The sequence below is a fragment of the Choristoneura fumiferana genome, chromosome 9 (genome assembly GCF_025370935.1).
Source record: "Choristoneura fumiferana chromosome 9, NRCan_CFum_1, whole genome shotgun sequence".
In the NCBI taxonomy this organism is placed as follows: domain Eukaryota; kingdom Metazoa; phylum Arthropoda; class Insecta; order Lepidoptera; family Tortricidae; genus Choristoneura; species Choristoneura fumiferana.
The window spans coordinates 12,971,986-12,990,901 of NC_133480.1; the positions used below are offsets into that span (position 1 = coordinate 12,971,986).

The following is an 18,916-nucleotide window of genomic DNA, read 5'->3' on the forward strand; positions in this document are numbered from 1 at the left end:
AGAGGAGGCCTGTGCCCAGCAGTGGGACGTATATAGGCTGGGATGATGATGAAGACCCCATCTAATCTAATAAATATAACAAAAAATTAAGAGCAGAAATATTACGCATGTGCTCGTAGTATTACGCACACTCAAACTCAATTCAAGATTTCCCGCCCTTTTTTCATAATGAAATTTGGGAGGGATGGCACTACCAAACGGTACGTTTCACTTTGCGCCCGTAACAATTGTAAGGGCTCTTACACACGACGTTTTTTTTGGGCTCCTTTGTATCGATACAAAACAAACACAAACGCAAGTTAAACGTTCAGTGTTCAGCAAACGCAAGGAAGCCGAGGGGCTACTACGAACTTCGAAAATCGTACCGTCCCCCTCACTCATATTAAATAATATATATTAGCGTCAGTGGGACGGCAAGATACGGAGTTCGAATATTCGTAGTAAAGGACCCGGCACGTTTTAAGCTTACACACGATCCTTGCGTTTGTATTGATACAAACGCCACGTTCACTTAGTTAGAGGTAGAGGGCGATATGATCGTTGCGGGCGTTTAGAGGAACGTATTCATTATGTCATTCTTGGTCATTTCTAGAGGTGAGACGTACTAGGCGAAACGCGGACTAAGTCTTGCGAGTACGCGTCCACAGAAATACTTGATACAAAGACTAGGTCCACGAGTATCTACGAGTACTTAACTCAATTGACTCATTGCGTAAACAAAATGATTCCCGTAAATGCGCTCCCGTGATTGCGTATACACCTAATACTTAATACGCGTTTTAGTAGTTTTACGAATGTCGAACTATCGAAATGCACGTCACATTTTTTTTATTTGTTCAAATAAATTCATTATATAGCGATCTATATCCCATTTAATTTTCGTGCAATCTCTGCGCATGTATGTCGTGATAATATTATAGTATAATTAATAAAAACAATTTTAAATGCACCCCACTTTCTTATATTTTCGACACTTTTCGACTAGCAACTGTTTGTTTTTAAAATTGCAAATTCTAAGTAGACTAGACAACAAGTAGGTACTATCACACCAAAACAAAGAATGTCATCAAAAGAAACTGGACCCTTTTGTGTTCATGCTTAAAGTGTTATTAGAACAAATGATAAGATAAGATAACTCGCTCCGCTCCTTTTTCCTGGAATTCATTTCATCGCGCAGGTGGCTAAGAGAGTCGAGCGAACCCGACGACCCGAAGTCCCGAAGTTCTCCGACGTTTACCGAATAGTTTCGAGCGCGACGCGACGAGCGCACTTTTTTTCAAGTTGGCGGAACGTTGTCAGCCGCCGTACTCCTAAATACTCGTACGCTAAAAGAATAGCGGGCGGGAACGTGTACTCACGCGTCCAAGCCAAAACCTGTTCCAAAAACCTATTCCAGTAAATACGTCTCACCTCTAGTCATTTCATTTGCTTGCGCGAATTGCGCCAAAAATGTACTCTGTCTGTGATTGCGCCCCGCGCGCGGCGCGCCCTCGCTTCGCACGGATCGGAGCTCGGCGCGCAGTAGTCGCAGTACCTTACCCAGCAAGATATTATACTACTTGTATACTATGATCATGATCATAACTACTCTTTGCTTGCTCACTTCAGCCGCCGTTGTCCCGTCCGTGAATCCCGTGACCCGTCCCGTGACATCGAGCTCGGTTTTGCATGAAAAAAAAAACCGTGACGTTTGTGAAAAATACTCGGGAATAATGCAAACGGGTTATATTTAAAATCGAGTCTATCGAGTTGAGATTGAGAATCAATAATGTTTACAATATGCGTCGCGTCAATATACGATTATAAATAAACAAAAGCTGAAGACTCGTGTATGTGTTGTGAAAAAATCAAGTGTAACTTCCTTCATTCCCCCGTTTTAACTTCGGACTGTTACCAAATTAAATTAAATTGACTTCGTACAGGACGCAGTTTCCAGCCCATAAAATTTTAAACAAAAGTTGTTGAAGACCTGTAATCATTGTTGAGAGGGAGGGCTGGATGACCACGCGAATATTTCAACGCAGGTCGTGGGTTGGATTTTCTCGACAAACAAACACCGAAATGTTCTGTGATGACCACTGTTTATTTATCTCAAATAATTGTGGCAATATGTATAGATTTATTTCTATCTAAACAACCGAGTGAGATCAGAGGTGGTCGTAACTATTGCAACGGAAGAAAGAAGAAGGGAAGGGAAGAACAGCGCCATCAAGTGTTGCATGCATACAAATTCCAATAATCATGTCCCGGCGTTCGATTTTTCTGCTCGCTGCGACGGTGGTACTGCTGTATTTTTCTTTGATAGTGTTTATGCTGAGTCCGCTGCACGGGGCGCGGCAGGTGTACTACTCAGTGGGGCACCGGTACGCGCTGCGGGGTGCGGCCGGCGTCACGTGGTGCAAGGAGCCGCGCTACCAGCCGGCGGGGCCCTCCGGCCGCGCCGTGGCGCTTGCCTCTTTCCCTGGCAGCGGTAACACCTGGCTGCGGTATTTGCTGCAGCAAGCCACAGGTGATGCCATCAATCACCAGAGCCCGGAAATTGACTTAGTGACTTTGTACTTAGACTACCTACTAAATGATATCAATAAATAAAAATAAAAAAATTGAAAATATATTAGACTATAAATTAGATAGACTGTACAAAGAAGAAGAAGAGAAAGGGGGGGGGGGGCATTTCTGGGACTTAGATTTTTTTTTGATGAAAATGAAAAACCATCTATCTATCTATCTATAACAGCCCTTATAGCGCCCGTCTTCGGACATAGGCCTCCTCTCTACTTTTTCAGTCTTGCCTATTCATTGCCACTCGCATCCAGTTTACGCCAGCTTGCTGCCGGATATCATCTGTCCATCTTTTTCGTGGTCATCCTCTACCGCGGGTGTTAGCACGGGGTCTCCACTCCAGGACTCTTCTCGCCCAACGACTGTGGTCCATTCTAGCAAAATGTCCTGCCCATCTCCACTTTCTGAGTTCTATTTCTGTTATTACGTCATTCACTTTAGTCTTCTGTCTGATCAACTCGTTTTTCTTTCGGTCCAGAAGGTGTATTCCGAGCATTATTCGCTACATTGCTCTTTGTGCAACACGTAGTTTCTCAGCAGACCTTTCTGTTAAGGTGGTGGTTTCTATTCCATATGTGAAGACGGGCAAGACACACTGATTAAATACCCTGGTCTTAAGATATTGCGGGATCTTTTTGGATTTAAAGACGGAAAATGAAAAACCATACGGGGTGCAAAATACTGAACTATTTTTGAGTTTTTGATAAAATAACCTATCCATGCTTCATTTACCTATCCTCGCACAGCACATCTCTGATGGAAACAGGAAACAGCTGAGCGGATGAGGCTAGGTAAATGGAGCATTTCTATTGGTTCATGCAAAACACGATTCATCACTACACATCCTCACACATATCTGGTGGAAACGGAGCCTCATGGTTTTTTTTAAAGAATCTTATTGAATGCTTTAAGCACTACAACAGACTGAACATGAAATTGACACTGACTTGCTTTTATTGCATATATATATTGTCTATTTTACATTTTCAACTGCTCAAAAGTTAACTGGAAGAGATTGGTCTTTAATAAGGCCTCCTATTGCTAACCCCTAATTTTAATCTTGTATCTTGTATTTATATCAAAAGCCTATAATCACTGCACATTTTATGTTACAACAGAGACTTAGAACCTTAACAAAAATGTTTAACTATAATTTTATATCTTTAAACTGGAGATAATTAAGTATAAAAACTATTTTCAGGCATATGGACTGGTTCAGTGTACATGGACTTTGGCCTCAAAGTCCGTGGTTTCCCAGCTGAGAATGTGACGGATGCCACGGTGCTGGTGGTGAAGACTCACGAATCTCCCCCACCAGACCAGTTTAAGGCAGCTGTCTTGCTAGTCCGTAACCCTAGAGATGCGATTTTGGTGAGTAAGACATTTTAATAGTTCTTCATTATAGAGTATACTTGTTTTAGTCTCATACAGCCCAAATGTGCAAAAGAATGTACATAATAAGTTCAAGGGAATTATGGACCTGCGGCTTTAAGATATAGCAAAGTAACATTACTTTTATTTCTCTATTATTTTATGTTGCGACAATTTAACTTTATTCCTGAAATGATTAGATTCATGTTGCTTCAACAATTTTTTTAAATAATATTTATAATATGGTGGTGCCCAGGTTACACTAGGTCAAATGAAAGTATTTCTCCACAACGCTAGTAGAGCTGGTAAGCTCAGACATCTGTTCTCATAGCAATTTCAGAGTACATAAAATCTGACTGCCAAAAGGAAGGTTATGTCCACTAATGTTTTTCAAGCATATATGAGAGAATCAACCTTTGAAATATGATTAGATATATTTGATTAATCCTGAAAAAGGTGAATAAAAATCAAAGTTATATTTTATTTAATTACCCCCTTTATATTTATTTTATAATAAGTTCTTCAAATACAAGTATTGTGCAAAAGAAACTTTTTTGGTGCAAAGGAAAAGAAACAAAATACAATCGCCAAACTTTGAGATACTTGTACAAAGGCGGACTAACACACATAATAAAAACATTTGAAAATAGATAAAACCCAAGCAAACAAAGCAACATGCTAACCATTAACATAACATCCACAGGCCGACTTTAACAGGCACCTCATGGGCCACGTTGGCACAGCACCCATATCAGCATTTAAGATGAAAAGTCCTGATCGCAAAAAATCTGGTAAGCTTCAACAAATCTTACTATAACCTAAAAACAATTGCTTTGCTCACCCGCGACCCACACGACCAAGGATAGCTACATCTATACTACAAATGTGTATTCCTACACAACCGTTCACCATGCTACCCTACCCTACCAGCGATGTTAGACTGACTGTTGTGTGGATGTTATCATGTTAGGTAGTGATGCTCTGAAGATGAGCTCTGGTGGAGCTCGAAACGCGTCAGTGTAGTGTGATGATGGTGAAAGATGAGTTTGTGTGATTTGTGTGTTCTTACGGTGTGGAGGTGGAAGAACTGCATGAACACGCATTTCTTGCATAAAGGTCGCGGGTGAGCAAACTAAAGGTCACAACTCATTAGCGCCACCCGGCACCCGACCATGACCGCCTCGTCGTTCGGCGTCCACTCGTTGTCAACAGTTGGTCCACGGGTGGACGCCGCGTTGACAACGAGTGGACCTCGCGTGGTCCATGAATTTTCGAGTAACTAGTCTGGACGGGTGGAGAGCGCTGCATCGCAAGCGTGCGGGCAGCGAGCTATCACCGAGTGGTCCACTCGCCGTCCGCGCGTGGCAACTTCACGAGCGAAGCGATCTGGTGACGCTAACGGAATGAGGGCTATCGTTTTTTGTCTTTCTAGATGGCGCCACTGTTGCGTGAGGTTTTTAAGTGTGGCTTGCAAAGTCTGTTATTACGGGCGTGAAAACAAAGTTTAGATTAAAATCATATTTAATACACCTTAAAACCGTACCATAAAAATACCGAGCAACCACAGTGTTGCGTAGTCCCGTTTTGTTCGGAAAAAGGGTGGTCAAAAGTTTCCGAAAGACAAAACTGTCTCAAAACACAGACATTCATTGCCCCGTAACGCATAATTGCCATAATTAATTTCAGGTAATGCAAAATATTCACAAAATTATTTTAAATTATAAATAAACCCGCGTAGCTCACCCAAAAACTATGAGATTTGACATTTCGGAGACCTCACGCTACACTAGCGCCTCTAGCGGCGAATTCATACGCGATAGCCCTCATTGACGTAGTGAGCGCATGCCCATGCCTATACAAATCCATATAAAGAATACTGACCGCTGCGGTCCATGTGGTGTCTACCTCGTTTTGGCTGAGAATTGGATTCTTGAGTTGTTGACGCGTATGTAGTTATACCTAGGACAAACCGTCCAATCAGTTCAGTCCAACTTCGAGAAGGTCAATCGTCGAATCCAACTCAGATGGGCAGCGTTTGGGAAACTCCGCAATGTCTTTTCGTCCAAAATTCCTCAGTGCCTTAAGACGAAAGTCTTTAACCAAGCAATGTGTGTTGCCATGCCAGTGATGACATATGGATCCTAGACGTGGTGCTTCACGGGTGACACTCTTTCCCGGCCCGGACAACACCGACATGGTAATACCGGCCCTGTTTTTTTTGTACTCGCGCCCATAGAAACTGACAGTAGCTTCTATGGGCGTGTACACGAAAAACAGGGTCGGTATTTCCATCCCGGTATTATCTGGGCCGGGAAAGAGTGTCACCCGTGCTTCACTATTGGCCATATAAATAAGCTCAAGAGTTGCTCAGCGAGCTATGGAGAGAGCTATGCTCGGGGTCTCTCTACGGGATCGAATTAGAAATGAGAAGATACGTAGAAGAACAAGGGTTACCGACATAGCCAAGCGAATTAGCTCGTTGAAGTGGCAATGGGCAGGCCTCATAGCACGGAGATCAGATGGCTGTTGGGGCTGAAAAGTTCTTGAATGGAGACCGCGGATGGGCAAGCGCAGCGTGAGACGTCCACCAACGAGATAGACGGATGATCGGTCAAAGCCGCGGGTTCACGGTGGATGCAAGCCGCTTACAACCGAAGTAACGGGAGGTCTATGGGGGAGGCCTGTGTCCAACAGTGGACGTCCTACGGTTGAGATGATGATGAACCGCTCGCGGCGAGGCGGTGCGGGTCGAGTGGCGGGTGGCTCTAATAAGCTGTGACCTTGGTTTTAGCTCATTCATTGACTAAATAAATAAAACAATCCGGTCAGCGTGGGCGGTGTACGTGTCCAAGAACGTGGCGGCGTGGGAGGCCCTGCACGCGCGCTGGCTGTCGCGCTTCGCGGGCCGCGTGCTGGTCGTGCTGTACGGGGCGCTCGTGCGAGACACGCGCCAGGCCTTACTGGACATCCTGGACTTCTTGAACCACACCGTTCCGGAGGTCAGTTTGTCGTGCACTCGTTCCAACTATAACCTGTTATACGTCTAGAACGTTTAACCGTTAACAGATTCTAGTACCCAAGGGGTGCCAAGGGGCGTCCATCCCCTCCCCCCATGCGCCGTAACGTTTTTCTGTACCCCCTCCCCGTCCCTAAACGTTATCTTAACACCCACATGATCATTTTTATTTTAAGTCCTTTTCTTTAGCTTTAGCCGTTTTCCAAATTTAGTTGCCATTTTCTTGGTAGGTACAGTTGCGGTAATAAGTCAGCACTTTTGAGGACATTATATACCTAATATGAACTTTTAATAAAAAAAAAAACTGTGACGTAACGCGTTGTCGAACACACCTCCCGCCCCTATAACGCATCGTAACGTTTTACAAGAAAAAGTGTGTTACGTAATAGGCACTTGAGCGCTCCCCTACATATGTTTCCTTGTAGTCGAAATGAAAAGCGGTGTCTACCTCGGGAAAAACACCAATATCACATTAAGATTGTTTATTTGGAATCTTTTTGTATTTTTTATTTCAATTCCAAATTTTTTGTTAGTTGTTAGGCTGCTCTTTACTCTTAAACTACTAATAATTCTCAAGAAAACCTAACCGTTATAGTTTTCCTTGTAAGTTTGATATACTTACTACCATTCTGATTTTTTTTTAAATTGTTCACCCACCGGTTTAGATTTTAGAGAGGGGAAGGGGGGACGCTCGATTTTAATGAAAATTTGTACTAAAGTTGAATATTTTGCAAACAAATCACTGAATCGAAAAATCGTTTTGGCAACTCCCTAATGGTTTTAAAAGACCTATCCAACGATACCCCACACTACAAGATTGGATGAGAAAAAAAATCACACCCACTTCAAGTCTTTTTAAAAAAATATATTGTACCATTTTGTTGGCATAGTTTACATATATATTCGTGCAAAACTACAGCTTTCTAGCATTGATAGTCCCTGAGCAAAGCCTTGAACGGACAGACAGACAGACAGACACATGGCTCTTGCTTGCTAATCCTGCTGTGACGCAGCAGTGCGTGCACTGTTGTGTTTTGGCATGGAGAGTAAGACAGCCGGTGAAATTACTGGCACTTGTGGTATTCCATCTTGGGCCTCTAGGTTGGCAACGCATCTGCAATCCCCCTGGTGTTGCAGGTGTCTATGGGCGGTGGTCATCTCTTACCATCAGGAGACCCACTTGCTCGTTTGCCATCCAGTCGAATAAAAAAAAACATGGCGAAACTATAAGGGTTCCGTTTTTGCCATTTTGGCTACGGAACCCTAAAAAGGAAAAAAGAATTGGAAATGTGTAGTCTTATAATATAATTATTATTACCAGGAGGACATATACTGCGCGGTGGTAAACAAGGAGGGCATCTACAGGCGAAGGAAGAAGCTGCAGGACTTTGATCCGTTCTCCGCGGACATGTACCGGGCGATGGCGGCGGCGCGTGCGCGCGTGGCTGCCCTCATCACAGACTATTACCGGCGACACAACATCACGGACAAGTTGCCTAGCATAGGAGACTTACTCGCTCAGTAACAAGCGAAAAGGATTCATTCAATAATACACGCGAGCATGAATGATCTCATTTCCAATGTAGGGGAAAAGTCGGAAATGTAAACGGAAATTCGTTAAGGCGAAATCACCGAAACGCTGCCTGTTTGTAGGGAATGCAAGGCAACGTTCGCATCACTCAATGCATCCGGCCGGAATCATGGTTTACATTCGATTCCAAATAGTAGATATCAAAAGGGCCGGCTTGTGTTCCGGGTGTCCGAGGGAGGCGGTGATCGCTTCCCATTAGGTGACCCACTTGCTCGTTCACCCCCTCATAATTATAAAGTAAAGTATTAGGTACTAACATAAAATGACGGAAAAACAGAATTAGCTTCGTTATTTTCGTGTTATGTTGTTGTTATGGAAATATGGTTAGGCTGTTAATAATGAGTATTTCATAAGGTTAAATTTAGAACGTCAGTAAATGATAATATATGTTATTTATGGTCATGCCAGATGATTGATGCGCACATAACTAAATTGAAGTTCAATTATCTCGCTTTATGAATAATTGCAGGAAAAATTACAAACGAAACTTTAGGATAGGCACCTAAACTTGTACTAAACTTGTACCTACTCAAGTAGTTTAGTTGAAAATAACTTTATTAACTGTGGCTAGTCATTTGTTAATAAGATGATGTTTTATGTTGTGTAGTCTACTGGAGCCAAATTATGAAATGAAATCTGTGAAAATAGGTATAGGGGCCATTTGTGTTTGAGCTATTGCTGAAAAATGATTGCTAGAATTTTTTTAGTTTTCGACTAGTCAGCAAAACGAATTATGGCATATTTTCTAGTACTGTACTGGTACTCATAATTTACAATTTAACTCAATATCATCATAGTCTCAAACGGTATTTTCGCAAACGTGATTTCAAACTTCGGCCCCTCTTTGCTGTTAGTTGTTAGCTTGCTATAGACACTTCCTTAAAAGACATTTGAGTATTTATTATCTTTACAAAGTTCTTATTGTTCGTTCACAATACACCTGTCTCTGACCATTATTGGACTTTAAATTCAAGGTTCGATTCTACTCGCATTTTTGACATTTATTTGACATCTCATAGATAAACATTTATCAATGTGCTGTCAATTTTGTATTGTATCGCATACATTGAAAATGACATTTTAATCTGTATAAAAAAAAAACTAAATTAACGATGATCATATTTAAAAAAAGTTGCAGAACAAAAGTAGCTCAGTTATGCGAATAGAATCGAACCTTCAATTTAAAGCCCCATGGCCGGGACTCCCTGTATATAATTTAATTTTTAATACACATTATACATTAGTAAAGTAAGCATCACAAATAAATAAGCATTTGAATAGACTTCCTCCTAGTCTTAAGTGAAATTAGTGAAAACCATCCCGCGTTTTCAATTTATCTTCCAGTGAATGAACTGTAAGTAATTTGCATTTTTTTGTATTTAATTATAGCTAAAAGATCAACGAAAGTCTTATCAAAGAAGTTCAAACGTTGGCCTAATAAAGTATAGTTATGAGTGAGTTGTTTTAAAATAATGTAGTCTAAATTTGAAACTTACAAAGACGCTCGTTTGATGTTATTCGCACTTGGTTATATGCATGCACATCAAGTTTTAATAAATAAGTGATTTCAGGCGCAATAACATGACTATCGTTTAGGGGCATACATGTCCAAATGTCAGAAAGTCCAGGTGTCACATTGTCCATGGTCAAAAAGTCCGAAGGAAGAAACGTCCTAGTGTCTAAAAGTCCTAGCGTCAAAAAGTCCAAAGGATTAAACGTACTAGTGCCTGAAAGTCCTAGCGTCAAAAAGTCCATGGTCAAAAAGTCCGAAGGATGAAACATCCTAGTGTCTGAAAGTCCTAGCGTCAAAAAGTCCATACTCAAAAAGTCCGAAGGATTAAACGTCCTAGTTCTGAAGGCTTGAATCCCATAATGTCTCATTGTATAAAAATATGACTAACACGACTAAATGATAAATATAACTGAAATAGATTAGAGAGCTAGATTGCTCATCTGCATTATTTCCAGTCTGTTATCTAACACCCTGAGACCCATTCTCAGTAAGATCCAGATGCATCTATGATGCTTCGTACATGTCATGTCGAGTCGACAAAAATTGACCAGCTGATCCAGTCATGCAGATGGATTGGGGCCTCATTCTACATTGTCTCTTTCCATATTGTTATCGTATTGTCTACGTGGTGGCAGCTCTTATTGACTTGACAGTAAAGGCGATCGAGTCGAAAACAATTTGATTGCAATAGGTGTAAACAAAACCAAATTAGAATGAGTGAGACCCCTGGACTCTCGGACATATGGACTATCCGACATTAGGGCATTATAACCTTCGAACTTTTTGACCATGGACAATGTGACACCTGGACTCTCGGACATATGGACTATCCGACATTAGGGCATTATAACCTTCGAACTTTTTGACAATGGACAATGTGACACCTGGACTCTCGGACATATGGACTATCCGACATTAAGGCATTATAACCTTCGAACTTTTTGACCATGGACAATGTGACACCTGGACTTTCTGACATTTGGACATGTATGCCCCTAAACGCATGACTATAGGTGTACTCAACAATCACCTTTGTAGTTTGTCTCTGTTGTTCATCATTTAAGGTAGGTATGTCTTGTCAGTCGTAACTCCCTTATGCATAAAATGTTCCCTGAAGTACCTGATTCTCATGGGTGCCGGCCGGATTATTTTCAGGGTGTATTGCATCTGCATACAGGGTATACCGTAAGTAGCACGACAAAGAAACTAGAAAGAAACAAAGAACAAAAGTGAGTAGCTATTGTTGAAGTTGACTGTACTTACCTGTTCTTGTATGATTTTAAAAAGAAAATCCTGTGATGGGAACGTAATTGTGCCAATTTATTGTGGACGAGCATTGGAGCGCCGAAAATAACCAAATAACAATATCTAGTCAGTATTAATTAATAAATTTATAAGTTATTATTATTAACTTATTACCTCTGAAATGGCATAATTTTAATACGCTACTGCGTTTAATTATACAACAATAAGGATATTTGTATATGGACTTTGTTTATTTTATATATGTACTTAGATTATTCTGTTTTTTAAAAGATTTGTTTGTTAAGATATTGTTGATTTTATTGATTGATTACTTAATATATTTGATTTTATTACTGTTATTTAGGCCATTAGTGTAGTGACTCGTACCAATTAGCACAATAGTAACCAAATTTCATACATATAAGTCATCATCCTAGCCTATATGTGTCCCACTGCTGGGCACAGGCCTCCTCTCAGAATGAGAGGGCTTGGGCCATAGTTCCCACGCGGGCCCAGTGCGTATTGGGAACTTCATACATAAGTAAAGAAATAAATTAATTAAAAGGAACTCAAAGGATGGCTTGCTCAGCACCGATTCTTAGTAAGCTGCCCACGCATATCATAAGTGAACATAACAAAATTAGTTCTGAAACCCGTTAAAATGTAGACATTTAATTTTGTATTTACTTAACGTTGTGTACCTATCTAATATTTAATAAGTCTTAACTTAAGACTGCGAAAGCTTTTGTTTCTGAAAATAAAAAAATAACAAGTGGTACAGCTTTTTTCTCAATTTTTTCCCTGCCCAGTGAATTGGGTAATTTATATTTTGTCATGTCAGCAGCTATAGTTTCAAACAAAATAGTACCTACGAAACTATTTGACTTGACTAGATTTTACGTACGGGCCGGGCTATATTATATTTGTCAATGTTACATTTCTGTAATTTGATGTATTAGTACAAAAAAGCCAACTGAAATATTGAACTTGCATTACATCCCAAGCAAAGTAATTTTGCGCCTGTATAGATTTCAATTCTTTTATCTGCGAACTCAACGACGACGGATATTTTTAATATTGAACTTGGCTCTCATTTCATATTTATGCTTTTGATGGAATGTTGTTTTTCTCAAACATAGAGAGAAGGTTTATTTTGTTTTCAAAATTTTGCTTATTTACTTAGTACTCCCTGATAAGCGATGAGTCAATTCTCCTAGTCCAGCAAAAACCGATGCTACAAAAAGGGCTGAATTTTTTGTCGACCGGATGCAAAGAGTATTACCGGTAGGCAAAGTGGTTAGAGAACCTGCGGGGTTACTACGGAATTCGAAGTTCGTGTCGTTGCGTCCCTCTGACGCTTATACTATTTAATACGAGAGTCAGAGGGACGGTATGATACGAACTTCGGAGTAGGCCCTCTGACTACGAAGCTTGAGGTCCCGGATTCGATCCCCGGCCGGGGCAAATATTTGTATGAATTATATGAATGTTTGTTCTCGGGGTCTTGAATGTTTAATATGTATTTATCTATGAAAGTATGTTTATCCGTTGCCTAGTATACATAGTATGTACAGTCGAGTTCATAAACTTGTGATCAAAAAATATCTGAACACACTTCTACGCCGCTAACAATATCAGAGATGTGTTCAGATATTTTTGATCAAAAATTTGCTCACACACAAGTTTATGAACTCTACTGTACGCAAGCTTTGCTTAGTTTGGGACTAGGTCAATTTCAATTGGTGTCAAGTGTCCCATGATATTTTAAGATGTTAAGTACAAACCAAAGAGTGAAGACCAAAAAGTTGCTCATAGTTAAAATTACTTTATTTTAACTGCTTGCGTTACGGTGTGCAACTTTTTGGTCTTCACCCAATTACCGTTCAGCTTAAATTTTTGAATATCTGTTTGCAAAAGAACTAGCGTGGTACAGTCAAGTGCAAAGATATTGACACGGCCAAAGTTACAAAATATGTATACACGGCTTTATGCACTTCACATTAAGGTCATGTACATGTATACATATTTTTGTAACTTTGGCCGTGTCAATATCTTTGCACTTGGCTGTACCTAACCTTCTCATACCAAAGATGTAATTTCAAATCAGCACTATTCATAGCATTTTTTTTTACTTAAATTCTGAAATATCCTTCAATATTCCGTAATTCCAAAGAGTGGGTTGTGTGTTGGTGGTAATAAAACTGCGATTAAAACTAAATAATGCTTTAATTCACATTGTGTCAATATTCATTGGTCACAAACAAGTTTGCACTTCGTCATTGGAACTTATACTCAGTGTCGCATTACAATATTTATAAAATATATGCAGTAAACAACAATCCCCTCAATTTAACTCATCGTTCATCGCTCATACTGCCGCGGGCGAGCCTGTGGGGAGGAAAACTCGGGGAATTTAACATAGTACTAAGTATTTCATTATGATTGGGAGTAATATTTCATTCGCATTTAATTAATTAATCGAATAACTTATTGATACATCTTTTTGTTGCCAAGAGACTCGCGGAAAGGACAGAGTGTTACGCTCAAAGTATAGTACAATTTGCATTTCTGATTATTCATTTTATTATTACATGGGTACTTCACTGTCAGTGCGCGAAGGCCTCGACATTCGAAGAGGGTTCGTTACTGCGCATTACAAACAATTCCTCTAAATTTTAAATGAGATATACACAAATAAATGCAGAGTCCGTCCGCGACTGACGCAAAGTTCGACGCTCACGCACCACGAGGGTAAATAATCACCAGTACAATTTATCTTCTAACAACATGCTAATAAACTCTTAATCATTATACAAAATTATTTTTAAATATCACAAATAAAATACAAAGCTAATGATTGATAGAGGAGAGCCAGCAACAGTTTTATTTGTTTTATTTTCCGTATAATATTAGATTGTCGCCGCGTGGTCGGCGGCCGAATTTGTTATCAACTAAAATGAATGCAACGGGCCCCACTGACTGACAGTTGCCCTGACAGGTCAAAGGGGACAAACCTATACCTCGGACTGGAATAGATACAACTTACAACTTCTTAACTATATAATAAAGCCGCATCCCTTTAGGGCTTTCATGCTAACTGCCTGTCAATGGCACCCGGGCCGGCCGTCAGCCCGCGCTCGTATGGTTGCCAAGTACGTCGTCGTAGCAATTCACAAACACGAGGTCGCCGCGCTCGCCGACAGGCCGTCTTACTCTTGCGTGAGCTTCTTGCATTTATCCGTCTCACCTGTCAGCGAGCTCGGTCAGGTATCAAGTGTCAAACAAAATCTTACTATACAAATAATATTCATAGAACAAAAATGGAAACGCTATGATACAAAATAAAAGAACAAAAACAATCATTTGTAATATTTATACAAAACAACGTCGTTCGTCACTGCTCGGACCGGCTCAATGCGTGCACGTCAGTAGTCTGCCTTAAATCAATCGAAACCAATTATCTAATGGAGTCTTTTTAGAATAAATATGATAGAAAAAAAAAACAATGAAAATATCGTACAAAATCAGCCTTCGCGTATTCGTCCTTCACTATACCATTACCTAACTATCCTACGCGCCTCCCGCTAGCTCGGCAGACTAGACGCGGCGCCGGGCGCTCCGCGGCTGCTCGTACGTAATGTCATGGCGAAACTCGCAAACAAATTACATAGGTTAGTTTTAAATAGATGAACAGGCATTTCTAGTTAGATTTGTCGAAGCGGCCTGACTAGGAGAGAGGCTGCGACCGTTAGGCGCGCGGTTCAATCTCAGTCGCGGGCACGACCGTAGCAGCCTCGACAGTCGCCACCGCCGGCGCCGCTCCAGCCAGAACAACCGCGCCCGGTAGTGTAGTCGCGATGTCAACATTAATAAGGCAGCGCATAAATACATTCAGGCTACGATTTACTACAAATGAAAATTAAGAGATTTACATTATTATCAACTCATTACAATTAATTCGATTGATGACCCACAAAGATTTACGTTTAGACAATAAGTAACAAGATGATAATTATGTCGGAAGTCGCACCAGTCTCATTTATTAAAGAGTCTGAGCAGCTATGGGCTCACAGCCAGCTCTTCGGGTGGCTTTAAGTCTCAAGGGAAGCGATTACACGCAAAAGTGAGACAAACTTTCTCACAAATGTTCCATAAGTCTCACACTGACTATACGACGACAATTTTGCGTAGTTGCGGCATCTAAGTCTTTCCGGGAACCGCCGCCAAACTGGTTTCGAATAGTGCTCGGCGGAAACTTAGTTCTGCGATTCAGTCTTTATTTTAATATGTTTCACTGCAATATGTAGTCGAATCCCCCTCGGAACGCTAACACACCCTATTGCTGCAAACCGCTTCAGAATCCTAATCGCCCATTGAGATTACAAACAATTCATTCACCAACTTAATAGGATGAGAGGTAGTCAATAAATATAGTGTTGCAATCACGGGTGTTTTTTTTTATGGATATTGGTGAATATTAATGAGTGCGTCAGTACAAGCGAGTACCAGAATCCGCGACTACACTAGGAGGTCGAGTTGAGCAGGCGGGCTAGGCGAGGGCGAGGGCGGGGGCGGGGGCGAGGGCGGGGGGCGGGGGCGGGGGCGGGTCACCGCAGCGCGCGGCAGCGCCGGCACACGCGCACGGCGCCGCACGCGCCCCACGAAGACATCTCCGAGCACGAGCCGCAGAAGATTCCGCCGCACTGTCTGCACAACAAAGGACGACGTTATTCACTGATTCCAATTATTTTGAGCTCAAAATGTAGGTAGGTACTTTGGGTATGATTTTGTGTTGTACTTGTTATCTAGCATACCATACATTATACAATAGAAAACCATGAGATGATTATAATTTTTCTGAAAGCGATGTTCGGTCAGAAGTAAACAAGTTGAATTCCCATTTTCGGCAACAATGATCCAGCAGCCACACCACGCCGCGCGCCTCCTGCCCGCCGGCACTGGGCCCGCACCCACCTGCAGTGGTGGCGGCGGCGCGCGAGCCAGAAGTGGTTGCGGCAGTGCTGGCAGCGCGGGGCGGCGCTGTCGGGCAGCCACACTACGCCGCGCGCCTCCTGCCCGCCGGCACTGGGCCCGCACCCACCTGCAGTGGTGGCGGCGGCGCGCGAGCCAGAAGTGGTTGCGGCAGTGCTGGCAGCGCGGGGCGGCGCTGTCGGGCAGCCACACTACGCCGCGCGCCTCCTGCCCGCCGGCACTGGGCCCGCACCCACCTGCAGTGGTGGCGGCGGCGCGCGAGCCAGAAGTGGTTGCGGCAGTGCTGGCAGCGCGGGGCGGCGCTGTCGGGCAGCCACACTACGCCGCGCGCCTCCTGCCCGCCGGCACTGGGCCCGCACCCACCTGCAGTGGTGGCGGCGGCGCGCGAGCCAGAAGTGGTTGCGGCAGTGCTGGCAGCGCGGGGCGGCGCTGTCGGGCAGCCACACTACGCCGCGCGCCTCCTGCCCGCCGGCACTGGGCCCGCACCCACCTGCAGTGGTGGCGGCGGCGCGCGAGCCAGAAGTGGTTGCGGCAGTGCTGGCAGCGCGGGGCGGCGCTGTCGGGCAGCCACACTACGCCGCGCGCCTCCTGCCCGCCGGCACTGGGCCCGCACCCACCTGCAGTGGTGGCGGCGGCGCGCGAGCCAGAAGTGGTTGCGGCAGTGCTGGCAGCGCGGGGCGGCGCTGTCGGGCAGCCACACTACGCCGCGCGCCTCCTGCCCGCCGGCACTGGGCCCGCACCCACCTGCAGTGGTGGCGGCGGCGCGCGAGCCAGAAGTGGTTGCGGCAGTGCTGGCAGCGCGGGGCGGCGCTGTCGGGCAGCCACACTACGCCGCGCGCCTCCTCGCCCACTTCCACCTCGCTCAGGCTGCCGCTACTGCTGCCGCTTGCGCTGCCTCGCCCGCTGTTACTCCCGCTCATCTGTACCCGAAAACACACACTGTCAATATCACCATACTACACATGCTCGAGTCTCAAGCTAAAGCGCACACTCGACTTTTCATCTCTAATATGAATTACTGTATCTTTGTGGAAAGGTTTTGATGTCGTATGCGTCTAATCCTGGCGCTGAGCGATTATGTAATACATAGTATCGCCATGCCGCATATATGCAACAGGTTAATCGGTCACCTCAAAAAAGCTCTACATGTAAAAGCAATAAACACAAACGCAGATAACACTCGGTCACATGGGAGTTTAATTAAACTAACGTTATTCACATACTGCGGCAGTACCAGGCGATCATAAGCGAATAGTGACCTGCGGTGGAAGGGGCGGGGCGCGGCGGACCGGCCCCTCGGGCGGTCTACGCTAGTGGTGTACCAGGGCAGCATGAACAAGGAGTGACCTGCGTGGGCGAGGGCGCGGAGGGCGAGGGCCGCGCGGGCGCGGCGGGCGGCGGCGACGCGCGCCGGAGCGCCTCCCGCGCCGACCGCAGCTGGCCCGTTAACTCTTCAACCACTTTCTGTAAAACAAAGTGAACCCTTTAATTATAAAATACAATAAAATAGAATAATACTCTTAGGCTTAAAATGAACTCAAACTATTGGCATCGCAACTATACTTATGTACCAGACAGCTACATCTGTGTGACAAATGTTTAGGGCCAAATGGACATACGAGTATACTTGTGGCTCGACAGGTTTTTTCACTCGTGTATCACCTATGTATGATTCCTCAAGCTCCATTCTGACTGGACGCCTGTACCCAGCACTGAGCCGTATGTACGTGAAGGCCGAATATGTAATCGTCTAAGCTAGCGAACTTGACCGAACCATACACAAACGGGAAAGCTCGTTGAGCCACGAGTTTATGACCTTCTTCCTACATCTACCTGGCATTTTTGTTTTCATGCAAACCCAGCCAATCAACCGTTTCTACATAAACCAACATGTCACACGGCTGCAACTGTCCCCACCACCACACATGACAAGTAAACCTGGTCCTATACGAAGTGCAAAATTCGAACTTCTGAATTTCGTAGTAGCCCCTCTGTAGCGGCACGAGGTTTAATGTACCAGGCTGGCATATAGCACAGGCGGTGAGCGACCAACCTTCTGGTAGAGTATGATCTGGTGCAGGCGCGCCTGCATGGGGTCGGTGGCGGGCGGCAGGCCGTCGACGGGGTCGGTGGCCGCGGCCCCCGCGCCGCCCGCGCCGCACAGGCAGCGCGCGCGCGCCGCCCCCCCCTCGCCGCACACGCCGCACCAGCACTCCGAGCTGGCCCCAGACTCGCCGGACGTCTCGATGCCGCCTGGGGACGCGAATACATCATGTACCTAACCTACAGTGCTAATTCTGTGCCGCTTTTGCTATCCTAATAGAGAAGCACAATAAGCTCCAAGCGTTATCACCACATGTAATTGTGTCACGATCTATTTTGCGCAAGCGAGTCGGCCCGACTGTTTTACAAGTAAGAATCGCTGACAAACGTTCCTTTGGTGTGGCTATTCTCTAATCTAAGCGGATTTATTACGAACGTCTCCCACGTACGCATAGTCTTTTAACAAACAGTCAAGTGTTTACGGTATACTCATGTATTGATTTCGGCTGTTCATATAAGTATCTTTATACCCGGCGGTATTTTAGTTATAGCTGACTGTTCAATATTCAATTGGGATATTTTT

General features: G+C 43.8%; 2 protein-coding genes across 2 annotated transcripts in view; one reads left to right on the top strand and one right to left on the bottom strand.

The window, feature by feature from the left end:
- Positions 1–1,291: 1,291 nt before the first annotated feature.
- LOC141431330 (WSCD family member AGAP003962) lies at positions 1,292–12,073 on the top strand. The gene is made up of 5 exons (XM_074092481.1): positions 1,292–2,509; positions 3,764–3,933; positions 4,637–4,724; positions 6,763–6,932; positions 8,271–12,073. The coding sequence occupies exons 1-5, from the start codon at positions 2,242–2,244 to the stop codon at positions 8,472–8,474; spliced, it is 900 nt and encodes a 299-aa protein (XP_073948582.1). The 5' UTR covers positions 1,292–2,241; the 3' UTR covers positions 8,475–12,073.
- Positions 12,074–13,505: 1,432 nt separating this feature from the next.
- The window catches only part of LOC141431331 (phosphatidylinositol-3,5-bisphosphate 3-phosphatase MTMR4), a 33,588-nt gene continuing 28,177 nt past the window's right edge, over positions 13,506–18,916 (bottom strand). Inside the window, exons 17-20 of the mRNA XM_074092482.1 lie at positions 18,344–18,543; positions 17,638–17,754; positions 17,035–17,210; positions 13,506–16,005 (exon numbers count right to left, since the gene is read on the bottom strand). Of these exons, the coding sequence (XP_073948583.1) occupies positions 15,906–16,005; positions 17,035–17,210; positions 17,638–17,754; positions 18,344–18,543 (593 nt within the window). The 3' untranslated portion in view covers positions 13,506–15,905. The remainder of the gene's footprint in view (positions 16,006–17,034; positions 17,211–17,637; positions 17,755–18,343; positions 18,544–18,916) is intronic.